General features: G+C 52.6%; 2 protein-coding genes across 3 annotated transcripts; both read right to left on the bottom strand.

The window, feature by feature from the left end:
* Window positions 1–6,369: 6,369 nt before the first annotated feature.
* On the bottom strand, window positions 6,370–10,325 carry Slurp2 (secreted LY6/PLAUR domain containing 2). The gene is made up of 3 exons (XM_005354502.2): window positions 10,274–10,325; window positions 6,912–7,016; window positions 6,370–6,637 (listed from the first exon to the last, which is right to left on the bottom strand). Exons 1-3 carry the CDS (start codon window positions 10,323–10,325, stop codon window positions 6,501–6,503), a joined length of 294 nt encoding a protein of 97 aa, XP_005354559.1. The 3' UTR covers window positions 6,370–6,500.
* Window positions 10,326–11,493: 1,168 nt separating this feature from the next.
* Window positions 11,494–16,668, bottom strand: Lynx1 (Ly6/neurotoxin 1). 2 transcript variants are annotated; one of them, XM_005354503.3, is made up of 5 exons: window positions 16,532–16,660; window positions 16,144–16,222; window positions 15,460–15,648; window positions 15,159–15,260; window positions 11,494–15,046 (listed from the first exon to the last, which is right to left on the bottom strand). In XM_005354503.3, the coding sequence occupies exons 3-5, from the start codon at window positions 15,509–15,511 to the stop codon at window positions 14,850–14,852; spliced, it is 351 nt and encodes a 116-aa protein (XP_005354560.1). In that variant the 5' UTR covers window positions 15,512–15,648; window positions 16,144–16,222; window positions 16,532–16,660; the 3' UTR covers window positions 11,494–14,849. The 2 variants fall into 2 exon arrangements, with proteins under 2 accessions (XP_005354560.1, XP_005354561.1); XM_005354504.3 differs by lacking the exon at window positions 16,144–16,222 and having other exon boundaries at window positions 14,694–15,046; window positions 16,532–16,668.
* Between the last annotated feature and the right edge of the window lie 2,918 nt (window positions 16,669–19,586).

Genomic DNA, 19,586 nt, shown 5'->3' with positions numbered 1-19,586 from the left:
CCCTTTCTCTCTCTCCCTCCCTCCTCCTTCCCCCTTCCCCCTCTCCTTCCCCCCTCTCTCTGTGTTTGTGTGTCTATGTGGTGTCCTTGCCACAGACAGGAAGCTGTGACAGGGATCCCCATGACCTGGCAGCTACCAGCTCTGATTCTCTACAAACATCACCCTAGAGGACCTCATCGCAGTTGAAAGTGTAGGGGTGGGGGCACAGCGGCTAGATTCTTTGCTAGTGGTTGAGACCACACTGTTGCTGGGCCTCCTGGGAGGCTTTTTGTGGGGTGCCCAAACCTCACTTCTGTCCTGGTTCTGCTCGTGCTGCCCCACAGCCACGGGTGTCTGTTCTTGCTTCTGCCCTGCCCTTCCAGTTGAAGCGATCTCTGTGAGTCTCCGTCATGGTCCATTTATGGTCCAGGGATTTCTGCTAAGGAGCACCACTGGGGTCTGGCTTCACTCTGCCTGGGAGATCCCCATTTACCAAGGCACTGGACCAACCACGGTGCTTTCCCTGCCTAGCATGAGTCAGAGACTCAGCCTCCCAACTGTATTTTTCCTCATGACAGTTCTGGAGGGACAGAGTGCTAATTAATTTTACTGTGGCTAGAAAAACTAGGCTCCGAGAAGCTAATTGGCTAAGACCAGGTCACCTAGCAAGACAGACAGCATCCCAAGCCTATCTGACTTTGCAAATCATTCACCACGCATGGTCATACCACAGAGCAGTGGGTACGGATGTGCAGAAGTTAACTGGATTAGAGAGTCCACTCTACACCCATGTGTCCTTAGACTGAACCCAGTTCCTCCAGCACACCCAGCTCAGCTCAAGCTCCTACCTGTCCTCAGGCCCAGGGGCCCCACCTCTGCCTTAACCCCTAGAATATACCTGTCCCCTAGGCGTCTCTGCGCTTAGAGTTTCCACCCACTGTGCTGGGAGAGCCAGGCTGTACCTGGGAAGTTTCTACCATGGGGCTGGGAAGAATGTAGCCCAGCCAGGGTCTGGGCTGTCTCTGTCTGGGAGGCCTCTGTTCTGGGAGAGCCACACCCTTCCCTTCTCAATTCCAGGAACCTTTGGATAAAAGCTTACTGCGTGACTAGGATCAAGGCTCAGAACGTAACCTGATCAAGACTCAGAGTATAAAGGGATCAGGGCTCAGAGCCTGGGACCAGGGTCAGGGCTCAACGCTAGAATAGGATCAGTTCTCTGAGTGTACAGGGGTAAGGCATGGTGATTAGGGTCAGGATTTAGTATATAACCGGGATCAGGTCAGACTATAACTGGGGTCAGGCCTTACATGTGTCTGGATTTCGAGCTCTAAGGGAAACTGTGGAGGACCTCTGCAGCACTGCTACTATGCTAGGACACTGTGGGGCTCTCCTGGGGCTACTGACATTGGGGAGTCATGCCCCAGCTGTGAGTCAGTCAGATCTCACCTTTCTGTCCCTCTCACACTGCACAGCCTACTAGTTTTCTGGGCAAACCCAGATTCTGCGGTGGCAACTCTCTCCAGACCTTGTCTGCACCACCTCCCTCCGGATGCAGCATTAAGAAAATGCACTGGTGTGGTGGATGGGAAGAAACTTGAGCAGGGACTCTGAGGGCACCCATTTGTGCCTCTGTCTCTCAATGGAGAGCAGCAGCAGAGACCTAGCTCTGGAAGTCTGGGAAAGGGAGCCCTGGTTACTACCCCGAGCCCAGGACAAGCTATGGAGGGAGGTTGGACAGATGCTCTCTTGAGTCATAAAGCCCTGCCTCTGCCTTCCCTGTCCTCACTCAATGTCGTAGCTCTTCCTTTACCCTCTCACACATCTCCCAGGGGACATCCATAAACCCCGTAAGCACCTCTGCTCTGTGGATCACGAGATAGTCACAGTTTCCTCCTGAAAGTGGGGAGGTAGACGTCTCAGTACCTACCCTTTCCACCCACCAGCCAGACGTCAGAGGAATGTCTCTAGAAGGACAGAGTTTGGTCTCAGGGGAGCTAGAACCACATGTCCACAGGCTCACTGTCCCTGGAAACATAAACCACCTTAGTCCTCACTACTGTAGATCAACCTTTCCAGGAGGCGTCCAGGAAGGTAAACTTGGCGGTAGCCCTTCCCAAAGGGCCTAGGAGGTCCTCAGAAGAATCAGTTAAAGAGATCACCAGATTCTGACATCTGGCCTCAGACTCCCAAACTGCACTTCAGCCTGCTAGCCAGCCCCTCTCCTGAAAGTCTGCCTCGAAGTCTCTGATTTTGCAAATCTATCACCGTGCATGGCCATGGCTACCCAGCAGTGGGCACAGATGCGCTGAAGTTAGCTGGATTAGACAAGAGACACAGGCATCTACAGAAGCAGCATCCAGCAAACTCCAGGCTTAGAGTCTACCAATGTCCTTCCAAGGAGCAGCACCGGAGGCCCCTTCCCCCCCCAGGCCTCACCCACTGCTTCTCTCTCTTGGTCACAGCCTTGATAATAAGGGTGACAGCTCTCTCCTGTCACCCCACCTCAGCATTTCTCTTTGCTTGGCCTCTCTGTGTGTCCTCTGATCACTTCCTGTGGCACTGCCCTGTGGCACACGTGGAGGGTGGTGTGCTTCTTGGCATGTGAGGCAAATATTTCCTTCTCGGTCTTCTGCCTTTCAATTCTGCCTAACAGCCTCCTCTCCCAAGTCTCCTCACGTTCCAGCTGGCCTGAACCTTTAGTCCCAGTCTTTCAAGTACTAGGAAGCTTCCATGAGTATTATTTTACAGATTCTTATATAATAATTTATGACTCCCAATTTAGATTTTGCATCTTGTTTATCTTCTTTTTTTTTTGTTTTATTTTTGCTTGTTTGTTTTTGTTTTTTGAGACAGGGTTTTGTTTTTTTTTGGCGGGGGGCGGGTAGTTCTGGCTATCCTGGAACTCTGTAGACAAAGCTGGCCTCGAACTCACAGAGATCCACCTGCCTCTGCCTCCTGAGTTAGGAATTAAAAATGTGTGCCACCACTGCCTGACTATCTTTTTCTTTTTAATTTTCAGTGACTTTCTTGACTGTACCTCATATACCTGGCAACTCAGACATTTCAAATTATATCAGTTGCTGAGTGTGCTGCTGCCCACCTGTAATCTCTGCATTTGGGTGGCTGATAAGTGATTGCCATGGGTTCAAGGCCAGCCTGGGATATATAGTGACATCCCACTACTGAGCTCAATAGCTTTGGCATAGCCACAGACATCTGCAAACACCACTAGTTGTGATGACATGCTCCATTATCTCAGAAAGGAAGCCCATGCTTTTAGCTATCGAACCATCCCTCCATTCCCGCAGCATTGTGAAAGTACCCTTGGTCTTCAGCCAAGTTTCTTGACACGCAGCTCCTTAAAACTCTTGGAAACCCTGTAGCAATTAGAGTGTCTTTTAAAAGTTGATGAATGACAAGTGGAGGGATGCCCCTTGTTAGTTCCAGGATGGGGCTGGCCACCTAAGAGACACCTGCACAATTAGAGGGTGGGGACTTTTATCCCCACCCAAGTCTCCTCTGGAGTCAGGAGAGGAACTGGAAGGTAAACCAATCACCTTGGCCAATGATGTAATCAATGATGCCCACATGATGAAACCTCCGTAAAACCAAAGGGACAGGACTCTCAGCCTCTGGGTTGCTTAACACAGGGGAATCTGGGCCTCTGAGGAAGATAATGAGAAAGTACTCGAGCCTGGAGACGCAAGGAGGCTCTGACGTTCCTTAGTGAAACCCGAGAATTCAGTCAACACTTTTACACACTCTTAAAATCAAGGACATGACCAAAACTGCCAAAATTACTGTATGTAGAGACACAAAGGGTGAAGGATGTGAGGTGGGCATAGCCTGGGGGGCAGAGCTTCGACCTGTAGGATCTGATGTGGGCTATGCGTAGTTGGTATCTGAGTTGTATTGGAGAATGGTCAACTGAAGCCCACTGCAGGATTGATGGCTGGAAAAAAATCCCAGGATGAGAACTTTTTTGTAAAACCCCATAATCCTAGGCACGAGCAGGAAGTTGTGACGTGAGTGGCCCTGTCCTGTCTGAGCCCTGCCAAAGGTTCCTTGCTCAGCACGCACCCTGTTCTTTGCAGGCCTAGCACAAGACACCCTGTAACTGCAGCAATTCAGACAAAGGTACCTTGGACATCACAGCAGAGTCACTGCTGACCAGAGTGATCAAGCCCCTGCCCACATTTTGTTTTGTTTTGTTTTTGTTTTTCGAGACAGGGTTTCTCTGGTTTTGGAGCCTGTCCTGGAACTAGCTCTTGTAGACCAGGCTGGTCTCGAACTCACAGAGATCCGCCTGCCTCTGCCTCCCAAGTGCTGGGATTAAAGGCATGCGCCACCACTGCCCGGCTCCCTGCCCACATTTTCAAGGCCAACAGACGCTGCCCAAGCAGCTTAGGCATGCTTCTCCCGCTCGCCTTCTTCTCTGCCACAGCCTCTGTTGCTATGTCGTGTGTTCCCATCCTAGTACTCGGAGAACCTTTCTGATATCTAGAGTGACCAAAGAAATGTTCAAGCATCTTGGTGATCAGAGATGCTTAATGGTGCAGCAGAAGGAAATGCTTTGGAAGTCTCCTCCTGCCCTGTACACCTGCCTCCATCTGTTTCCAGTCTGCCTTAAATCCCGCCATCTCATGCAGAGTCCTGGAGAATACAGTGTTCAGCAGTGTTTTCAAAGGCCAGCTCTGCAAGAGTGCGGGTCAGTGCCTCACTCCTATAGGCTGCTGACAAGGATTGTGTGGCCTGAGGGATGTCACATTGTATTCATGCATCCACAGTGATGGGTATGTGGGTTTCCACCCTGTGGTTGCTGGGCGTGAACAGCTCTGCTCTGAGCAATTATGGGCCAGTTTCCAGGGACATGTTTCTACTTCTGTGTGTAAGTCCAGGGGCACCCCTTCCGGGTCATAACCAGAAACCGGGTTTAATCGTTCAATTAATTATTTGTAAGCCCAGAGTCATGTTTGAGGCCTAGCAATTAAAGAATTTCTTTTCAACTATGCAGGATGCTGAGCCAGCCTGGGCTCTACAGTGAGTTCAGTTCCCCAAACAAACAAGGTCTTTGTTTTCACTTTGAAGTCTCCGATTTGACTGAAGTGTCTTTTGCACTGGTGAGAGAGGTCTGGACGCATCTCTACTTGGCTTTACATCTAGGTACCAATGTGCAGCTAGCCGTCCTTCCCACACTGCCCTGAGCAGCACCGTTGCTCATTCGGGCACTGAGAGCATGAGCTTCCTCTTTTCTGGGTTTTGGCTGATGCTGAGGCCCCAGCTTTCTGTCAGCCACTCTTTGCTTGACCATTGTCCTCATGGGTGTCGCCCCTTTTACAAGGGTTTATTTTCTTGAAAACTTTGCCAAGTTGAGAACAAGCATGTCGAGGTCATGGCCTGCCTCTGTGTTTCCTGCCAGGTACCAACTGTGACTTCCCTCTGTGGTCCCGAAACCAAGAGGCTGAAACTTATCTCCAGACGTGGCTGGGAGCCAGTGGGTAAATATTTACCGAGTAACTTCCACAGATTCTGGGTGTCTAACTGCTGTGTCCAGACTAAGGTGAGTGAGTGGTTATACTGTCTGGGTGGCTCTGTCCAAACCCAGGGCCACACAGGGTCTGATAGATGGGCAGCCTTTTGGGAGACATAGGCAAGGTGAACCAGGCAAGGGAGTGTAGGAAAGATAGAACAGGACAAGGTGCCAGAGACATAAGGCCAAGAAGGTAGCTGGGTTCCCCGAGAGCTACTGACAACAGAGGTGGATGATCCCCAAAGGGCTGTGGTGAGTGAATACCTCTCTTCTTCTGCAGAGACCTCCTCCTCCACCCGCTCAACTGTGGGTCTGTAGGAGGCTTCTGGAGCCTCATTCAGAGTAAAGGTGCTCACTGGGTCTGGGTCAGAGATCCTTCCAGTCTTTAAGCCCAGGTCAGGGTACTCCTCAAGTGTCCCAAACTCCAGATCGAGGGTACTCTCACTTCCAAGTTGGAGTGCTCCTCAGCCCCCAGCCCCTTTTCTGGGCCCCAGACTCACGTTGCTGTGCTTCTGAAGTGCCTACAGCCTCAGCTCTTCCTCACAGCCTGCTCAAGAGCAGTGCCGCCATCTGCAGCCCCTGTGCCTTTCAGACCCCGTGTCTGCCTAGAAATAGGTAGGCTTTTGGTAGAAGAGAGGTCAGTGGGAGTTGCAGCAGACAGCCTGGGCCCAGGAGGCCGTGACTGATAAGAGACGGGACAGGGTTAAGAGACTGCCTAAATCCAGTGCCTGGAACACTGTTTCCATTGGACAACTTACACCGTGTGTTCCAGCTGCTTTTATTGAAAGGTTTGTTGACACTGAGGGTGGCCCACAGCGGATCAGGGCCTTAAGTTTGTACCACAGTGTATTTACGCAGGATTTCACTCAGAACTTCCTGAGGAAGTCTGAGTTGGGGTGGGGGGGAGGCTTTGGGCTGGCCAGGCTGGAATGATCACCAAGGACCAGGCCTGGGCATGGTTCCGTGGGGCCAGCTGGCAGTGAGAGTGTGGTCAGTCCCTGTTGCAGAGATTCGACTGGCAGCAAACAATGGATACGTGAGGACCCAAGCCCAAGCTGGCAACATCAGGGCAGCCGCTGTAGCACATCTTCGTCACCAGAGGCAAGTCTGTAAAGCTGATGGGAGCTCCTAAGGGATAAGAGAGAGACTGTGGTGCTTTCTGAATCCCCGAGCTGCCCAAACCTCTACCACATTCACCATTGTGCTGAGTGTCACCCCCTGGACACCAAGAGCCCCTGCCGGGCCCGGGCCCGCCCCCTGCCCTAGTCAGGGACTGCCAGACATCTTTCCACTCTGTTTTTGGTTGGTTGACCACCACATTGACTTTGGGCTCTGCCTGCCCAGTGAGCCAGCTCTCTGTTCAAGAAGGGAGTGTCCAGCCCACCCCTCCCACCACACTCACGGGTGCCGATGATGACGCAGTGGGTGGAGCTCCTTGGGCATCTGGACGGGTGGGAACATCCTCCAAACCCCTTGCAGATGTGACACTGCATGCCCTGTGTTATAGCTATGGGCAGACAGAGACAGGGGCAGCCAGTGAGCAACTCCCTCAGAGGGTGACACCTGCTCTTGTACCCAACACCCTGCTTCCATCCTCCACCAGCCCCAGGGCTCTGTAGCCCAGCTTCCCAGCCCTCATCTGTGGTGCAAAGCCCCTCTGGAGGGAGGGAGAAGTGAAACCCTGGTGCTCAGCCTATTACTGTGAGAGATACAAGTGACCATGTTGGAACCAGCTGGCCTGTGTCCCTCTGCTCAGGACACCAAGGGCTGAATGGAGCAGAGGTGAGAGCTCCTAGGGGAGAGGAATGCAGGTCCAGGCTCCTGAAGATGGGGTGGGGGAGGAATGGGGATCTGAGACTGAGACTTTAACCACACTCCCCTCCAGGAACCTGAGAAAGGTCCTTTATACCTCTTGGTATAAATGTTCTGTGGGTGGTGTTAGTGGGGCCTTTACCACGGCATGGCCAGGCAGAAGGAAGGTGGGAGTCCACTGAGCTCTGTTTGCCACCCTGACAAATGGTGCATCACTATTCTTGCATCCAGCCCAGGGGGTGCCCATCAGGAAAGTGGCCTACCACACTCTCTCATGCTTCCTTTGGAGTTCCTCATCTGTCTCCCTGCCCTTTCCCTCTGCATCTTTCTGGTGCTTCCTTAAGCTCCCTTCTCTGGATTCCCTAACCCCACACCCAGCTCTGGGTACTCTCCAGCACCGTGCTGCTGCAGGTTTCCCTGGGCGAGTCCAGAGCTGACGCTGAGTGGGGAAGTTCCTGGTCCTTGCCCCCTCCTACCTGGGCCACCGAATAGCCAGGGAGAGTAGAGCTCCCCCTGGGACTCCTACAGCCACACTTCTACCAGACCTCACAGGGAAGTATGTCGGTCAGTTCCGCCCGGTCTCAAAGGCCAGTCCGTCATCCTATACACCATGGAGCAGGTGACAGACAGGAAGTCCATACCATAGCAAGGTCCTCACCACCTGCCTTGACTGTTCACCACCCCTGCAGAGCAAGCTGAGACCTTGCCAGGGGCACAAAAGGTAGCAACAAAAGCCCCCAAGCCTGCTACTGCCCCATGGATCTTAAAGACACTGAACAGACTGTTCACCAGATAGGGAGGGACTTAGCAGCTGACTGGGGCACCAAAGGAACAGGCAAAGCGCTGGGGAGAATTGGACTGGTACTGCCTCTTGTTCTTCTTCCTCTCCATGTCTCCTAACTTTGTCCAGGCTCATCTTTCCATCATCCATGTAGCACAAGCTAGTTCAGAGGCCATCCCAGGGAACCTCCTTTGATGTACGGGCTGGCCTTGTTATTTTCATGATTAACACTATCTCCACACTCCTATTCACTGGGGTTCTGGAGAGGAATGGGGATCCCTTCCCATTCCCAGTGCCCCCAAGTATCCATCACGCTGCATCCTCCTGCACTGATGAGTCCCAGGAGTAAGTGAATGAATCAATGATTTCTAGGAGTTGGGGCAAGAGCTGGGTCATTAAGAGAAAGAATAACTGCCCCTCTTGGGGTGTGTGTGTGTGTGTGTGTGTGTGTGTGTGTGTGTGTGTACTTGTCAAGGAGGCCAGGCAGGTTTAGCTCTCAGAAAGAAATTGGTTCTTGGGTGTAGTGATAGGTCATAGGGACAGACCCCGGGATGGTACTTGCTTAGGGAGAAAAAGGACTAGCTGGGCAGTGGTGGTGTACACCTTCAATCCCAGCACCCGGGAGGCAGAGGCAAATGAATCTCTGTGAGTTCGAGGCCAGTCTGGGTCTACAGAGTGAGTTCCAGGACAGGTTCTAAAGCTACACAGAGAAATACAGTCTCAAAGAAAGAAAGGAAGAAAGGAAGAAAGGAAGAAAGAAAGAAAAGGGGAGAAAGAGAGGGCTTTGGAGAAGAGGATGCGAGGGAGGATGGGGTGAGCCTTGGGGGAGCAGACTCCACCATATTCAGTCCCACTGCAATGTTGCCCATCCAGTTGACTCCTTCCCATCCTATTTGCTCACTCTGAGATCAGCTTAGGATGTAGCTCACCCTTCTCTGGCTGCTTCGAGCCCTGGGGAGACGGCATTGCCCCTGGGTGACAGAGCAGGTGCCAGAAAAGATGTAGGACGTGGAGTATGCTGAGAGAGGCTCGTGGAGCCTGGCTCTCTCCAACTTCTAACTGTCCAGCCTTGAGAATTTTGTCTTGAGTGGGCAGGTATGATTTCCATAGAGGAAGGGGCAGGGAGGTCCCAGTGTAGAAAGTGGTCTCAGGCTCACAGACGCTCCTGAGATTTTCAGGTTAAGACAGAGAGGGTGACTGGCCCATGGCTGAGCATGCCCTCCGAAACCTTAGCCCTGACGGTGACAAAAACCTCTCAACTCTGAGCTCAGGACTATCAGAGATCTGGTCTCTCCTGAAGGGTTTGAGGGAACATTTGGGGTCAATAGTTCAGGCTTTCTCAGGTCAGAGAATCCCCATGAAGCCCCGTCCAAGAAGGGTGAAGTATAGCCAGCGGTGTACACATAGATCTCCCACCCCATCTCAGGTGGACCCCAGGTCCTGGAGTGTTCCCACCCATGGGTGGAAACTGAGATTTTTCTAGGTGAGGCCTCTGGGAGCTGGGGCTGGCGAGTTTAGAACACAGGTTGCTGCTGGACAACAGGGCCAACTGTTTCTTTGCTCAGGCATTGGTTATGGTTGGATATAGGAACCACTTAGGCTCTCCTAATTGATGTCAAGAGCAGGCATAGGCAGTGATATTTGGAGGTGTCCCTGGGAGGCCATCAGCAAGCACTAGGGGTCAAAGCCTCTATTACTGACAAATGAAACTAGGGTATAGAAGTCTGACGGGACTGAAGTTAAGTGGATGAAGTTGCCCAAGGAAGGTGGAAGAGAGCATCTAAGCAAGGAGGCCGGGGGGGGGGGTGCATCAGGAGAGAGTGGCTGCAGACCTGCTGGAACTCTAGGACTATAGGAGGGAAAATTGGCAGAGGTGTGCCATGCCTGTGTGGGTGCAGTGGTGCGGCTATGGAACTGGAGGGGCCTGGGGGTGGCTTTCAAACTGAGCAGTGAGCTGAGGACTGCAGAGGGTGCTGAGTCCAGAGAAAAGGGCTTAGGAATCTGGGAATGCCAGTGGCAGAGGACAGAGGCTGGTGGGCAGGGAGGGTCTTGGTGTCCAGCATAGGGAGAGGAAAGACGAAAGGGGTAACCCCAAGGGTGAGTGGTGGCCCAGGATGGAAGGACAGGAATAAGTCAGTGCAGTAGAGAAAGTGGCCACACCCCCAACTCACCTAGTTCCAGGCTCAAGACCACGGCCAGAAGGAACCAGAAGAGAAGCCTCATGTTCTCCGTGTTAAGGACGAGGTTTACTCCTTGGCCACCCCTTATACCTGCTTGTGGATCCTACTCCACCCTTGGTTCCCATAGCTGCTGGTTCCCAGCCCTGAGTCACTTGCTACCTGGCTCAGATGGGAGCTGGCAGAGCTTGCTGCTGTGTGACCTCAGGGAGCCTGGTACAATTTCGCAAGCCTTCTTCCCTCCTCTGTGGAGCAGGGATGTCCCAACCATCAGGCCCAAGGCTCTCGATAAAGGCCTTGTGCAGGCTGGACACTCAGTGCAGGTCCACCTCACCCTGGAGCTGCTCGGAGGGCATGGCATAAGCGAGTAGCGCTCCCTTCCCCTCACAGGTGTGAATGGAACCAGGGCCAGGTGAAGCTACGATGCCTCAGCCGCTCACTCTGCGTGGAGCATGGTGGTCGGGATTTTGAGTGTCCTCATCAGCTAAATCAGGATTCGGTCCTGTCCTGTCCCTTCCAGGACTAAGAAACTCAGGAGAAGTATGACTATACACATGGTCCTGGGCACAAGGGGTGAGTGTTACCTATCAAGGTATGGTACTGGCATGGCACCAAGGGGACTAAGTCCTGTGGTATATGTCCAGTGGCAAGCAGGAGGGGGGAGCAAAGACTTTGGTGTTAAAAAGGCTCCAGGTTGGGGTAAGAGACACAAGTGACAGATAGCAGGGCAGGGGTCATCCTGCTATAGACAGGTGCAGTCACTCAGGACAGGCAGGAGATCTCATGTGTCTGCTCTGGCTGTCCAGGTGGCTTTATTTACTTCTGTGCTTTATGGGGTCCCCAAACCTAGGGGTTGGGCAGGATCCTGAGAGGGGGGCTGGTGGAGTCAGACTCTCTTCCTGAGAGCTAGGTAACAAGGAAGTGGGATCAGAAAGCAAAATCCAGAAGGCAGAAGTAGCGTGTGTATGCGTGTGTCCTGTCTTTTCCTATGCAGTTCCTCAGTCTACCCCTGGGCTTGTTGGTCCATCAGTGGGAACTGGCGGGTCTGCCTCTTTTCACAGAACGGAGACGACTTTCAGCAAGCTCTTGGAATCCCGTGAACACCACTCTTGCCTTGGTTGGCTCTGATATCAGGCCAGGAGCCAGGGACCTTCTGGGCCAGGTCTACCCGACCAAGCCAGTCTGGGTGGGTGAGGTCTGACCTCAGAGAAGACAGATAGGAGAACAAGGCAGACGCATGTCCTTCGTTTGTTTATTCATTCAGCGGGGGACATTGACAGGGACCACTCGGAAGTTTAGGTACATGGAGCCTGCTAGGGGAAGGGGCCTAAAAGTGGATTTCATGACCTTGCTGGGTGAGAGCTTAGGGTTGGCAGAGACACAACCCAGGGGAGTGCCAGGGAGCATGTATCCATGCATCTTTTGTGGTGGCCTCTATGCAAGCCCCAGGCTTGGCACTGGTCCCCAAGAGCCAGCTGAGTGGCTGCTGTCACTGTCATTTCACCAGTGAGATGGCTGGAGTATGAGCCTGTGCTTGAGGAACCCAGGGCAGGCAGTGCTGCCGGATGCCATGGTACTTGCTAGAAAGTAACCACGCCCTGAATCAAGGGGCCACCCTACTCCCGGAAATCATTCTGGAGTTTCAGATGATGAAGATGGAGGCGGTCCTGATCCCCTTCCCCTTATCCGCTTTGGGGAAGCCAACACAGACACGGTGGCAGAGCATAACCCTCACCGCAGCGTCTCTCTGGTGGGCTAGACCGGACACCTCACTGTGTTCTTCAGCATGCTTTAGCTTCATGTGTTGGCCCGGCTTCAGCAAACCCCTCAGAGGTACATAGGCTCTGTGACATCACCGTTCCACCCAGCAGCCTCTCTCCAGTGAATGCAATGCTTCCAGAATGCAATGCTTAGAGAATCACCACCAGCCTTCCTGGACACCATCCATGTTGAGGGGCTACTGCTTACCCTAGTGTGAGCACACCCACTGCCTTGAGCCCTATCCCTGACAAAGGCAGAGTCAGCTTGTATGGCTGATGTGACTTTGTTCTTCTGTCTGCCACTCCATCCTGTGTTCCTCTCTCTGTATCCACACACAGGGCTGGGCACCCCTGGCCTACCCCCCCCCCCAGCCCCTCGAGCTTCCTGTTCTGATGTTCCCTTCTAAGGCCTCAGTTTTGTAAACGTTTACGACGTTGCATTCTGGGAGTCTCTGGTTTATGAAGCCACCGTCATCCTGACAGCATGCAGCCTCAAAGACCCCCAGCTGTTGAAAGAGTTCCCATAGTAGAATAGGTTGGTATTAGGCAGATGAGGCCAGGTGGCCTGGGAAAATTAAGTGCTTCACTCCTCTGTGCCTCAGTTTCTTTACCTGTCAAAGGGGAGCAGTAGTGAACCCCCAAACACACACATTTTGCATAACTGCTGTGGTATGTGCAGAGCCACCTGCAATATCACACCACCCCAGACAGGATTCAGGACAGACCATCTGGCGCTGTTCCCCTAACCTGCACCTCCCACTGGCAGGCTTGGCCCTGTGTTAATTGAGCACCTTCTGGGCTCTGTGCTAAGCACCAAGGACAGGCTAGGTAGGTACACTTCCTGTAGGGGTGGGTGGCAGTGTGGACACTGTGGGGCCTGTCTAGACGCTGTTATGAGGCAGGTGAAAGAAACTGCCCCCCCCAAACCCTGCCACACTCTCAGCAATAGGTAATCAAGGGCCTGTTCCACATCAACCCTTGTGGTGGGAGGGAGGACCTGGTCTTGGGCCTCCTCCCAGTTCTAGCCCAGGATGCCACCTTGACTGGGGACAATGGACTTGCACAAGCCGGGTAATGTTTCCCAGGCCTCACCCACTGAGTTAGGGGCCCGCCTCCTTACCAAGGGCCCTGTGGCTTCCATAGGTCAGTCCCAATGCTGCTGCTGCGCTCTCTCTCTTTCTCTCTCTTTCTCTCTCTCTCTCTCTTTCTCTGTGTTTTCTATGAAAGCTCAGGAGGGGGCAGCACTGGCTTCCTCCCAGCATCCTGCCTGGACCTCAGGGGACACCACAGCCAGTGCTGCCTTCTGGGTTTTGCGGCCACTGTGTTCACATGTGCATATGTACTCCTCCCTCTGCTCTCCCATGAGACTCACATTCTTTCCGGGTAGTCAATGCCTCCTCATTTCTGGGCCATTTCCCACCCCATACACCTCTGTAATAAAGCTGCACAGTTCCTATTCCCGAGGATGTGGGTAGGCCCATCAGCAGAATTCTATCTCCCATCCCCCACTGGCCTGTCCCCAGAGGAGGAAAATGAGGCAGAAAACCACATCACTTTCAGCAGCGGAGCTCAGGTCTGCCTAAGAACAGGGAGGAAGGTCCCCAGGATGGGCCTCTGTGTCCTGATCCTACAGCTGGTGGTGTGAGAAAAAGCATTCAGGATGTGTGACCAGTAGGATGTGGGGATCAGTAAGACTCGCCTAGCCAGACATGGACAAGGGCCAGCATCCTGACCTCTGGGCTGGGCCAGCTTCAGGGGTCTCCTCAGTGGCACATGAGTTGGGGTACTAGTCAGAGAAGAGGGTAAGGCTCCCTGGGTCAACTACACTGGCATAAAAGACAGATCAGTGTCTCCTAAATCGGGGTTGGGTTCTTCGGGATCTTGATACCCAGAAGTCTTCAGCTGACTTCACAGACAGTCACCCGGTACTTGGGCTGGCTTCCTGTGCATTTGCCTCCGCATAATTTACCGAGAGCTCAGAGGATGCAGAAGCTGCCTACAGGACCTGGGAAGCCAGCTGAAGTCTGCTTTGCTGTCCCAGTTGCCCCACCAGCTGACTCTGACCTGCCTTTGTTCCTTTCCTGCCATGCTCAGAATAGCTCTGACCTGTGGACAGGCCAGACAAAATATAGCATGGGCAGCCTGCCCCCATGTCCCTGCCAGCCTCAAGGCCCAGCAGTCTGTGTGAGGTCGCAGGGCCTGCTGAGCTGCTGAGGCTGGAGGGATCTTAGTGGCCTATGGAAATGAAGCCATAGCTAGCTACCCTCAGCCCAGAGCTGTCCTGACACCAAGTCTGGCAGAATTCCTAAGAGAGCTGGAAATGACAAAAGCCTTCCTCACATGGCTTCCACCTCACACTTGCCCTGGGCAGCATCTGAACTCAGCAGGTGACAGTTCCACTGAGTCTTTCTTTGCTTCTAGACAGTTCGTGATCTTTTGTCCCCCTCTAGCAGGCCTATCCTCTACTGGGTAGACTGAGGCAGGGTCCTGACGCCATGAAGGTGGAATTTGGCCACTAATTCCTTCAAATCAGTGTGACTGACACCCCACCCCCACCCCAGCAAACAGCACTCTCCCAGATGCCTCTGATCCTGGGCAGAGAGATTTAGATCCATATATCAGCCTTCTGAAAATGAAAGGTTATGGCCTCGGGGTGAGGTCTCTGGATGCCATCAGTCCTTTTGTAGGTAGCCATGGGCTCTCCTTGCGGCTGAAGGAAGAGGGTTGGGTGGAGCGAGGGGGTGAGAGGGGACGATTTGTGTCTTTTAAGAGCTTTGGGTTTCAGTGGGTCTGCCTGGGGGAACAGAGCTTCACAGCAAGCTCCAGAAGGTGGCCAGGAGTACTGGGACCAGGGCCAAGGTCACTGGGGTAGGAAAGCCAGCCCCATTGCAGAGGTAGTACTGGCAACAGGAGGTGGCAGATGCATGCTTGGAGTAGCCATCGTACACGGTCTCAAAGCAGCTGGGTACGCACGACTTCCTCACTTTCATCCGGTACGGGGTGAAGTCTACAGGGGACAGGACACAAGGTTGCAGTGAGAGAATCAGGACCTTGGATAGTCTCAGCTTGTAGGAGCACCAGGGCAGCTGGGGGCCTCCCTCCCTATGCTCCAGACTCACAAGTACGAGTGGTCATGCAGTAGGTGGCCATGGCTGGGCAGCGCATGGGTTTGAAGCAGTTGTCTCCGTTGTAGGCACACACGTGACACTCCAGAGCCTGGGCTGTGGGCCATGACGGGGTTCAGAGAACAGGAAGACATCCCTTTCCTGCCAAGCCAGACCCCAGCTGTCTCCACCAACCTCCCACTCCCACTAGGGCACCAGGTGAGGACAGTCAGAAGACAGGAGAACTCTGGCCAGGCCGCCGACTTCCCACCTGCCTGTCCCACAACCGGGTCCCTCGAGCTTCCCTCCACCTTACCCACAGGCAGGCCCACTAGAACCACCAGGAGCACCGTGAGCAGGGATGTCATGATGGAGATGTGAGGACAGCGTGGGACTGAACAGCTGGTCCTGGATCCAGCCCAGGCCTGGGAAGAAGCAGGGCAGGGAGGCACAGGGCAGGCTCTTGCCCAGCTTGAGTTCTTGGTCTCCTAGGGATAAAGCAACCCTGCAGGGACAATGACAGAGACCTGTAATCACAGCTGGTCTGGGGCAGGCAGAGCCTCCCAGCTCAGTGGGTGTTATTGATTTCCATTTACCTGGAGATGGGAGGAGGGAGCAGGATGTGGGGCATTCCAATAGAAGACCAAAAGCAAGCAAAAGGTGAGGGTGTGGGGAGCTAAAAAGGGGAGGGGGAGGGGAGGAGCTGGGCTCCTTGAATGTGGAACCCAAAGAGGATTTCACCTAAGGGAGGTTTTTTTGGGGGGAGGGGGGGTTATGGAAACTTGGCAAGCAGTCTCTTCCTGGCAGAGCCCAGAGTGCAGGAGGCTCTCCAGAGGACTGGAATCCAGGTTTGGTCTCTTCTTGGAGCAGAGGTCCCTCTTGCATTTGCTTCCCTGCGTGGAGTCCCCTCCCTTCCCCCGCCCCTCCCAGGAAAGTGAGACTCTGCTGTGAGAGTCCTCCGCCAAAGCAGAAGGGGCCATGATGAGTGCTCAGCTCCTACCTAAAGCCTCTTCAGATGCAGGCCAGACGACGATGCTTGCCCAAGACAGAGTTCCATAGGGTGAGTCTGGTGTTTGGGACTGTTGGGGTAACGTGGACCAATATTCTCCTTCCTGCCTACGCGCGATCTGATCCCTGCTGGGGGCACTAAAATACACTCCCCGGAAGACAACCCTTCATGACCCATTTCCCTGGTGCCAGTCCAGGATTCTAAAGTCCTGAATCAGGCCAGGCCTGAGGCTCGGGTGCCTCCTGCCCCCTCTCGGGGAGCTCCGCCCGAAAGACTGCAGTGTTGCTTGGGGAGGGTTCCCAGCACGGGCTGGGTGCGGGTGACCTCGCCCTTGCCCTTGCCCTTCACCACCACAATCCCTGTTACCATGGGAACTCACCCGTGGCCGCTCCCAGGTCCCTCCCGAGGTCTGACCGTGAATCTGGGCACACTTGGCGCAGCGTTTGCACCGCATCTCAAACCGGGTAGGCTCGGCAGCCGCAACAGACCCGCAGTGCCAGCTCATTACTGGCCCCGCCCCACTCCGCCCCTAGGACACACGCTCCGCCCCCGAGGCCGTCCAAACCCCAAGCTAACTGGTGTAGGCTCAGTTGTGAGTTCTCTGGTTAGGGCTCTAGTGAGCACAGTCTGAGCAGCCCCTGGGAATCAGAATGCTCCACTCAGGCACAGATTCGCAAGAACACAGTAGCGATCCTAAAGTAAGTGTACACTTCTTGGACATTCTCCTCAGGTTTCATCGAAGCTCTTTCCACTCCAACTGCCCTGCTCCCACAGACCAAACTGCTGTTTCTGGGAAGAGGTACCTCCTGGACAGGGACCTCACCGCACCTCTGTCCTTACGTGGGATCCACTAGCAACACTTGGAGCAAGTCTCATGGCTCACAGGCTGCTCTCACCATCAAAAGTCCACCACTAAATACGAACTTTATGTGGCTAAAACTCGTTTTATTTTTGTTCTGTTTCAAGCTGCCAAAACGTAATAGGTTTTCACAAACCCTACTTCCTTCCCCTGGCCCCCGTTTTGAGAGGAAGGCAATAAAGAAAACCTGCAGCGACAGGCGGAGTGCACAAAGTCACTCTGCTAGTCGATTCCCACACATGCGCAGCCGCAGGCCTTACAGCTGAGTGGCTACTAACAAGTGGCTTTAACCCCAGCCTTCTGGAGGCAGAGGCAGGAGGATTTCAGTTCGAGGTCAGCCTGGTTTACAAAGTCAGTTCCAGGACAGCTGGGGGCTGTTACACAGTGAAACTGTCTCCAAAATCAAACAATCAATCAAACAACCCCCCAAATTAAAACAAAAACAAAAAAACTGAGACAAACAACCAATATACTCTAGTCCCCAGAAAAACACAAACCTTGTTTCCTCAAACCTTCATCAATAGAAGACCTCGTGGCGGCTGAATGAGAACGGCCCCCATAGACTCTTCTGTTTTAATATTTGCCCCCCCCATTGGTGGAAATGTTTGGGGAGGGCTAGAAGGTGTGCTCTTGTTGGAGGAGATGTGCCACTTGGGGGAAACTTTGCAGTTTCAAAAGACTCACACCCACCATTCCCAATTAGCTCTCTCTGCCTCATGCTTGGAGATCAAGGTTCCTGCTGCCTTTGCTCCATCACTCACGGACTCTAACCTTCTGAAACTGTAAGACAAATTAAACACTTTCTTTTGCAAGCTGCCTTGGTCATGGTGTTTTGTTGCAACAATGAAACAATAACCAAGACAGTCCATATTCTGAGCCATCCAATAAATCTCAATACATACACGTGCAAGGATTGAAACCAAACAGTACTTTTCTCGGATGGCAATGCACTTGGAAATCTGTAGCATGGTGGGGCTAGCCAGATTCAGTGAGTAACAGTCCTTACTATGCAAGCTTGGCATGCAAGTTTGATTCCTGGAACCCATTGTGGACAGAGAGACCAACTCATGAAAGTTGTCCTTTGATACTTCTGCTGTAGTGTGTGTGTGTGTGCTTGCACTACCCCCAATATAACAGCAACAACAACAATGATAATGTTTAAAGTAATCAGCAAAATATTTACAAATATACAGAGGCTGGGTAACAACACAATTTTAAATAACCCACAGGCAAAGGTGGCATCAACCAGGGAGTCAGAAACTATTCCTGGCAGATGGTGAAGACACAGCACATAAAGGCAACTGATGCAGTTACAGCCTGTTCAGGAGGGAGATTCCACAGAAGTGCTGTTTTAGAAGGAAGAATTTTAGGAGGTCCCCAAAGAGGAACTGAATTTCCATCTTCAGAAACTAGAACAAAAGAGCAAATCAGACCTAAAGGAGGCAAAATACAGCAAAAACAGGAGCAGAGCAGGAGAGGCAGCTCAGCAGGTGGAGTGCTCACCGTGCAAGCCCGAAGACCTGAGTTCAGATCCCAGCATCTTGAAAAGTCAGGCTAAACACTGAGGATGCTGATCTGGGCTGGCACACTATTAGAGCAGAAGGCGCTGTCCGAAAAAATGCTTCTCTCAGGAGACGCTTGGAGAGGCACAAACTTCAGTATTTGATGAAACAAAATGGGATCTGTTGCTCAGAAAATAAGTTCATAAAAGCTGGGCTAGGTGGTGTCTGCTTGAGATCACAGTGCTGGGGAGGTGAAGGCTGGAGGACACTGGGGTTCCCTGGACAGCCAGTCTGGCTGAATCTGTGAGCTCAAAAGTAAATAAAGAAAAGAAAAGAAAAATAAGGTAGAGACTGATGTGAAGACACTCAGCATCAGCATCTGGTCTGCATATGCACACACAAACACACACACATATACACACAAGCACACATGCACGCATAAACACACACACATACACATACAAACACACATGTCCACACACAAACACACAAGTCCACACGCAGACACACACAAATACACACGTCTACACACAAACATACACATCCACACACAAACACACATGCATACAAACACACATGTACAAACACACACACAAACACACATACATACACACATACAAACACACAGTCCACACACAAACATACATGTCTATACACAAACACACATGCACACACACACAAACAAACACACTTATGCATACATGCATACATAATAAAAGCCAAAAAGGGAAGATATCAATGAAATAGAAAAATCAAAACGGTAAGAGAATTGGTCTGTTCTATGAGAATACCCAGGAGGGGCACCATATCAGCCCCTTTTGGTCCATGGCCAGACCAGAAAAAACTTTTCAGAAGCTGGACCCAGGTGGCTGACTAGTGGAATGGGCAATAGGCAGCCTATGTCCTCTGTAAGAATTGGCAATTAGGCTGACTGCCAGCGAGGCTATGGGCACACTCTTTGGGACGGCGAGGACAATAGATGTTCTGGGTAGGCTGGCCCTCTCAGAAGACATGATCAGCTGTTTTTTGAAGTTCCCTAACCACTCTTTGGAAGTTGTGCTTGGTTGCATGGT

The sequence above is a fragment of the Microtus ochrogaster genome, chromosome 15, assembly GCF_000317375.1.
Source record: "Microtus ochrogaster isolate Prairie Vole_2 chromosome 15, MicOch1.0, whole genome shotgun sequence".
NCBI lineage: Eukaryota > Metazoa > Chordata > Mammalia > Rodentia > Cricetidae > Microtus > Microtus ochrogaster.
Note: the sequence above shows the minus strand (reverse complement) of the source record. Positions and strands in the feature narration are given on the sequence as shown.

Bases quoted from the DNA above. Each gene is read 5' to 3' on its own strand.
- Slurp2 (XM_005354502.2), bottom strand. From the start codon at position 10,325: ATGAGGCTTCTCTTCTGGTTCCTTCTGGCCGTGGTCTTGAGCCTGGAA. The intron at 7,017-10,273 runs GTGAGTTGGGGG...GTCTGCCCATAG, and splicing joins GGTCTTGAGCCTGGAACTAG to CTATAACACAGGGCATGCAG. The intron at 6,638-6,911 runs GTGAGTGTGGTG...CTTATCCCTTAG, and splicing joins CTGCGTCATCATCGGCACCC to GAGCTCCCATCAGCTTTACA.
- Lynx1 (XM_005354504.3), bottom strand. From the start codon at position 15,511: ATGACATCCCTGCTCACGGTGCTCCTGGTGGTTCTAGTGGGCCTGCCT. The intron at 15,261-15,459 runs GTAAGGTGGAGG...CATGGCCCACAG, and splicing joins TCTAGTGGGCCTGCCTGTGG to CCCAGGCTCTGGAGTGTCAC. The intron at 15,047-15,158 runs GTGAGTCTGGAG...TGTCCCCTGTAG, and splicing joins CTGCATGACCACTCGTACTT to ACTTCACCCCGTACCGGATG.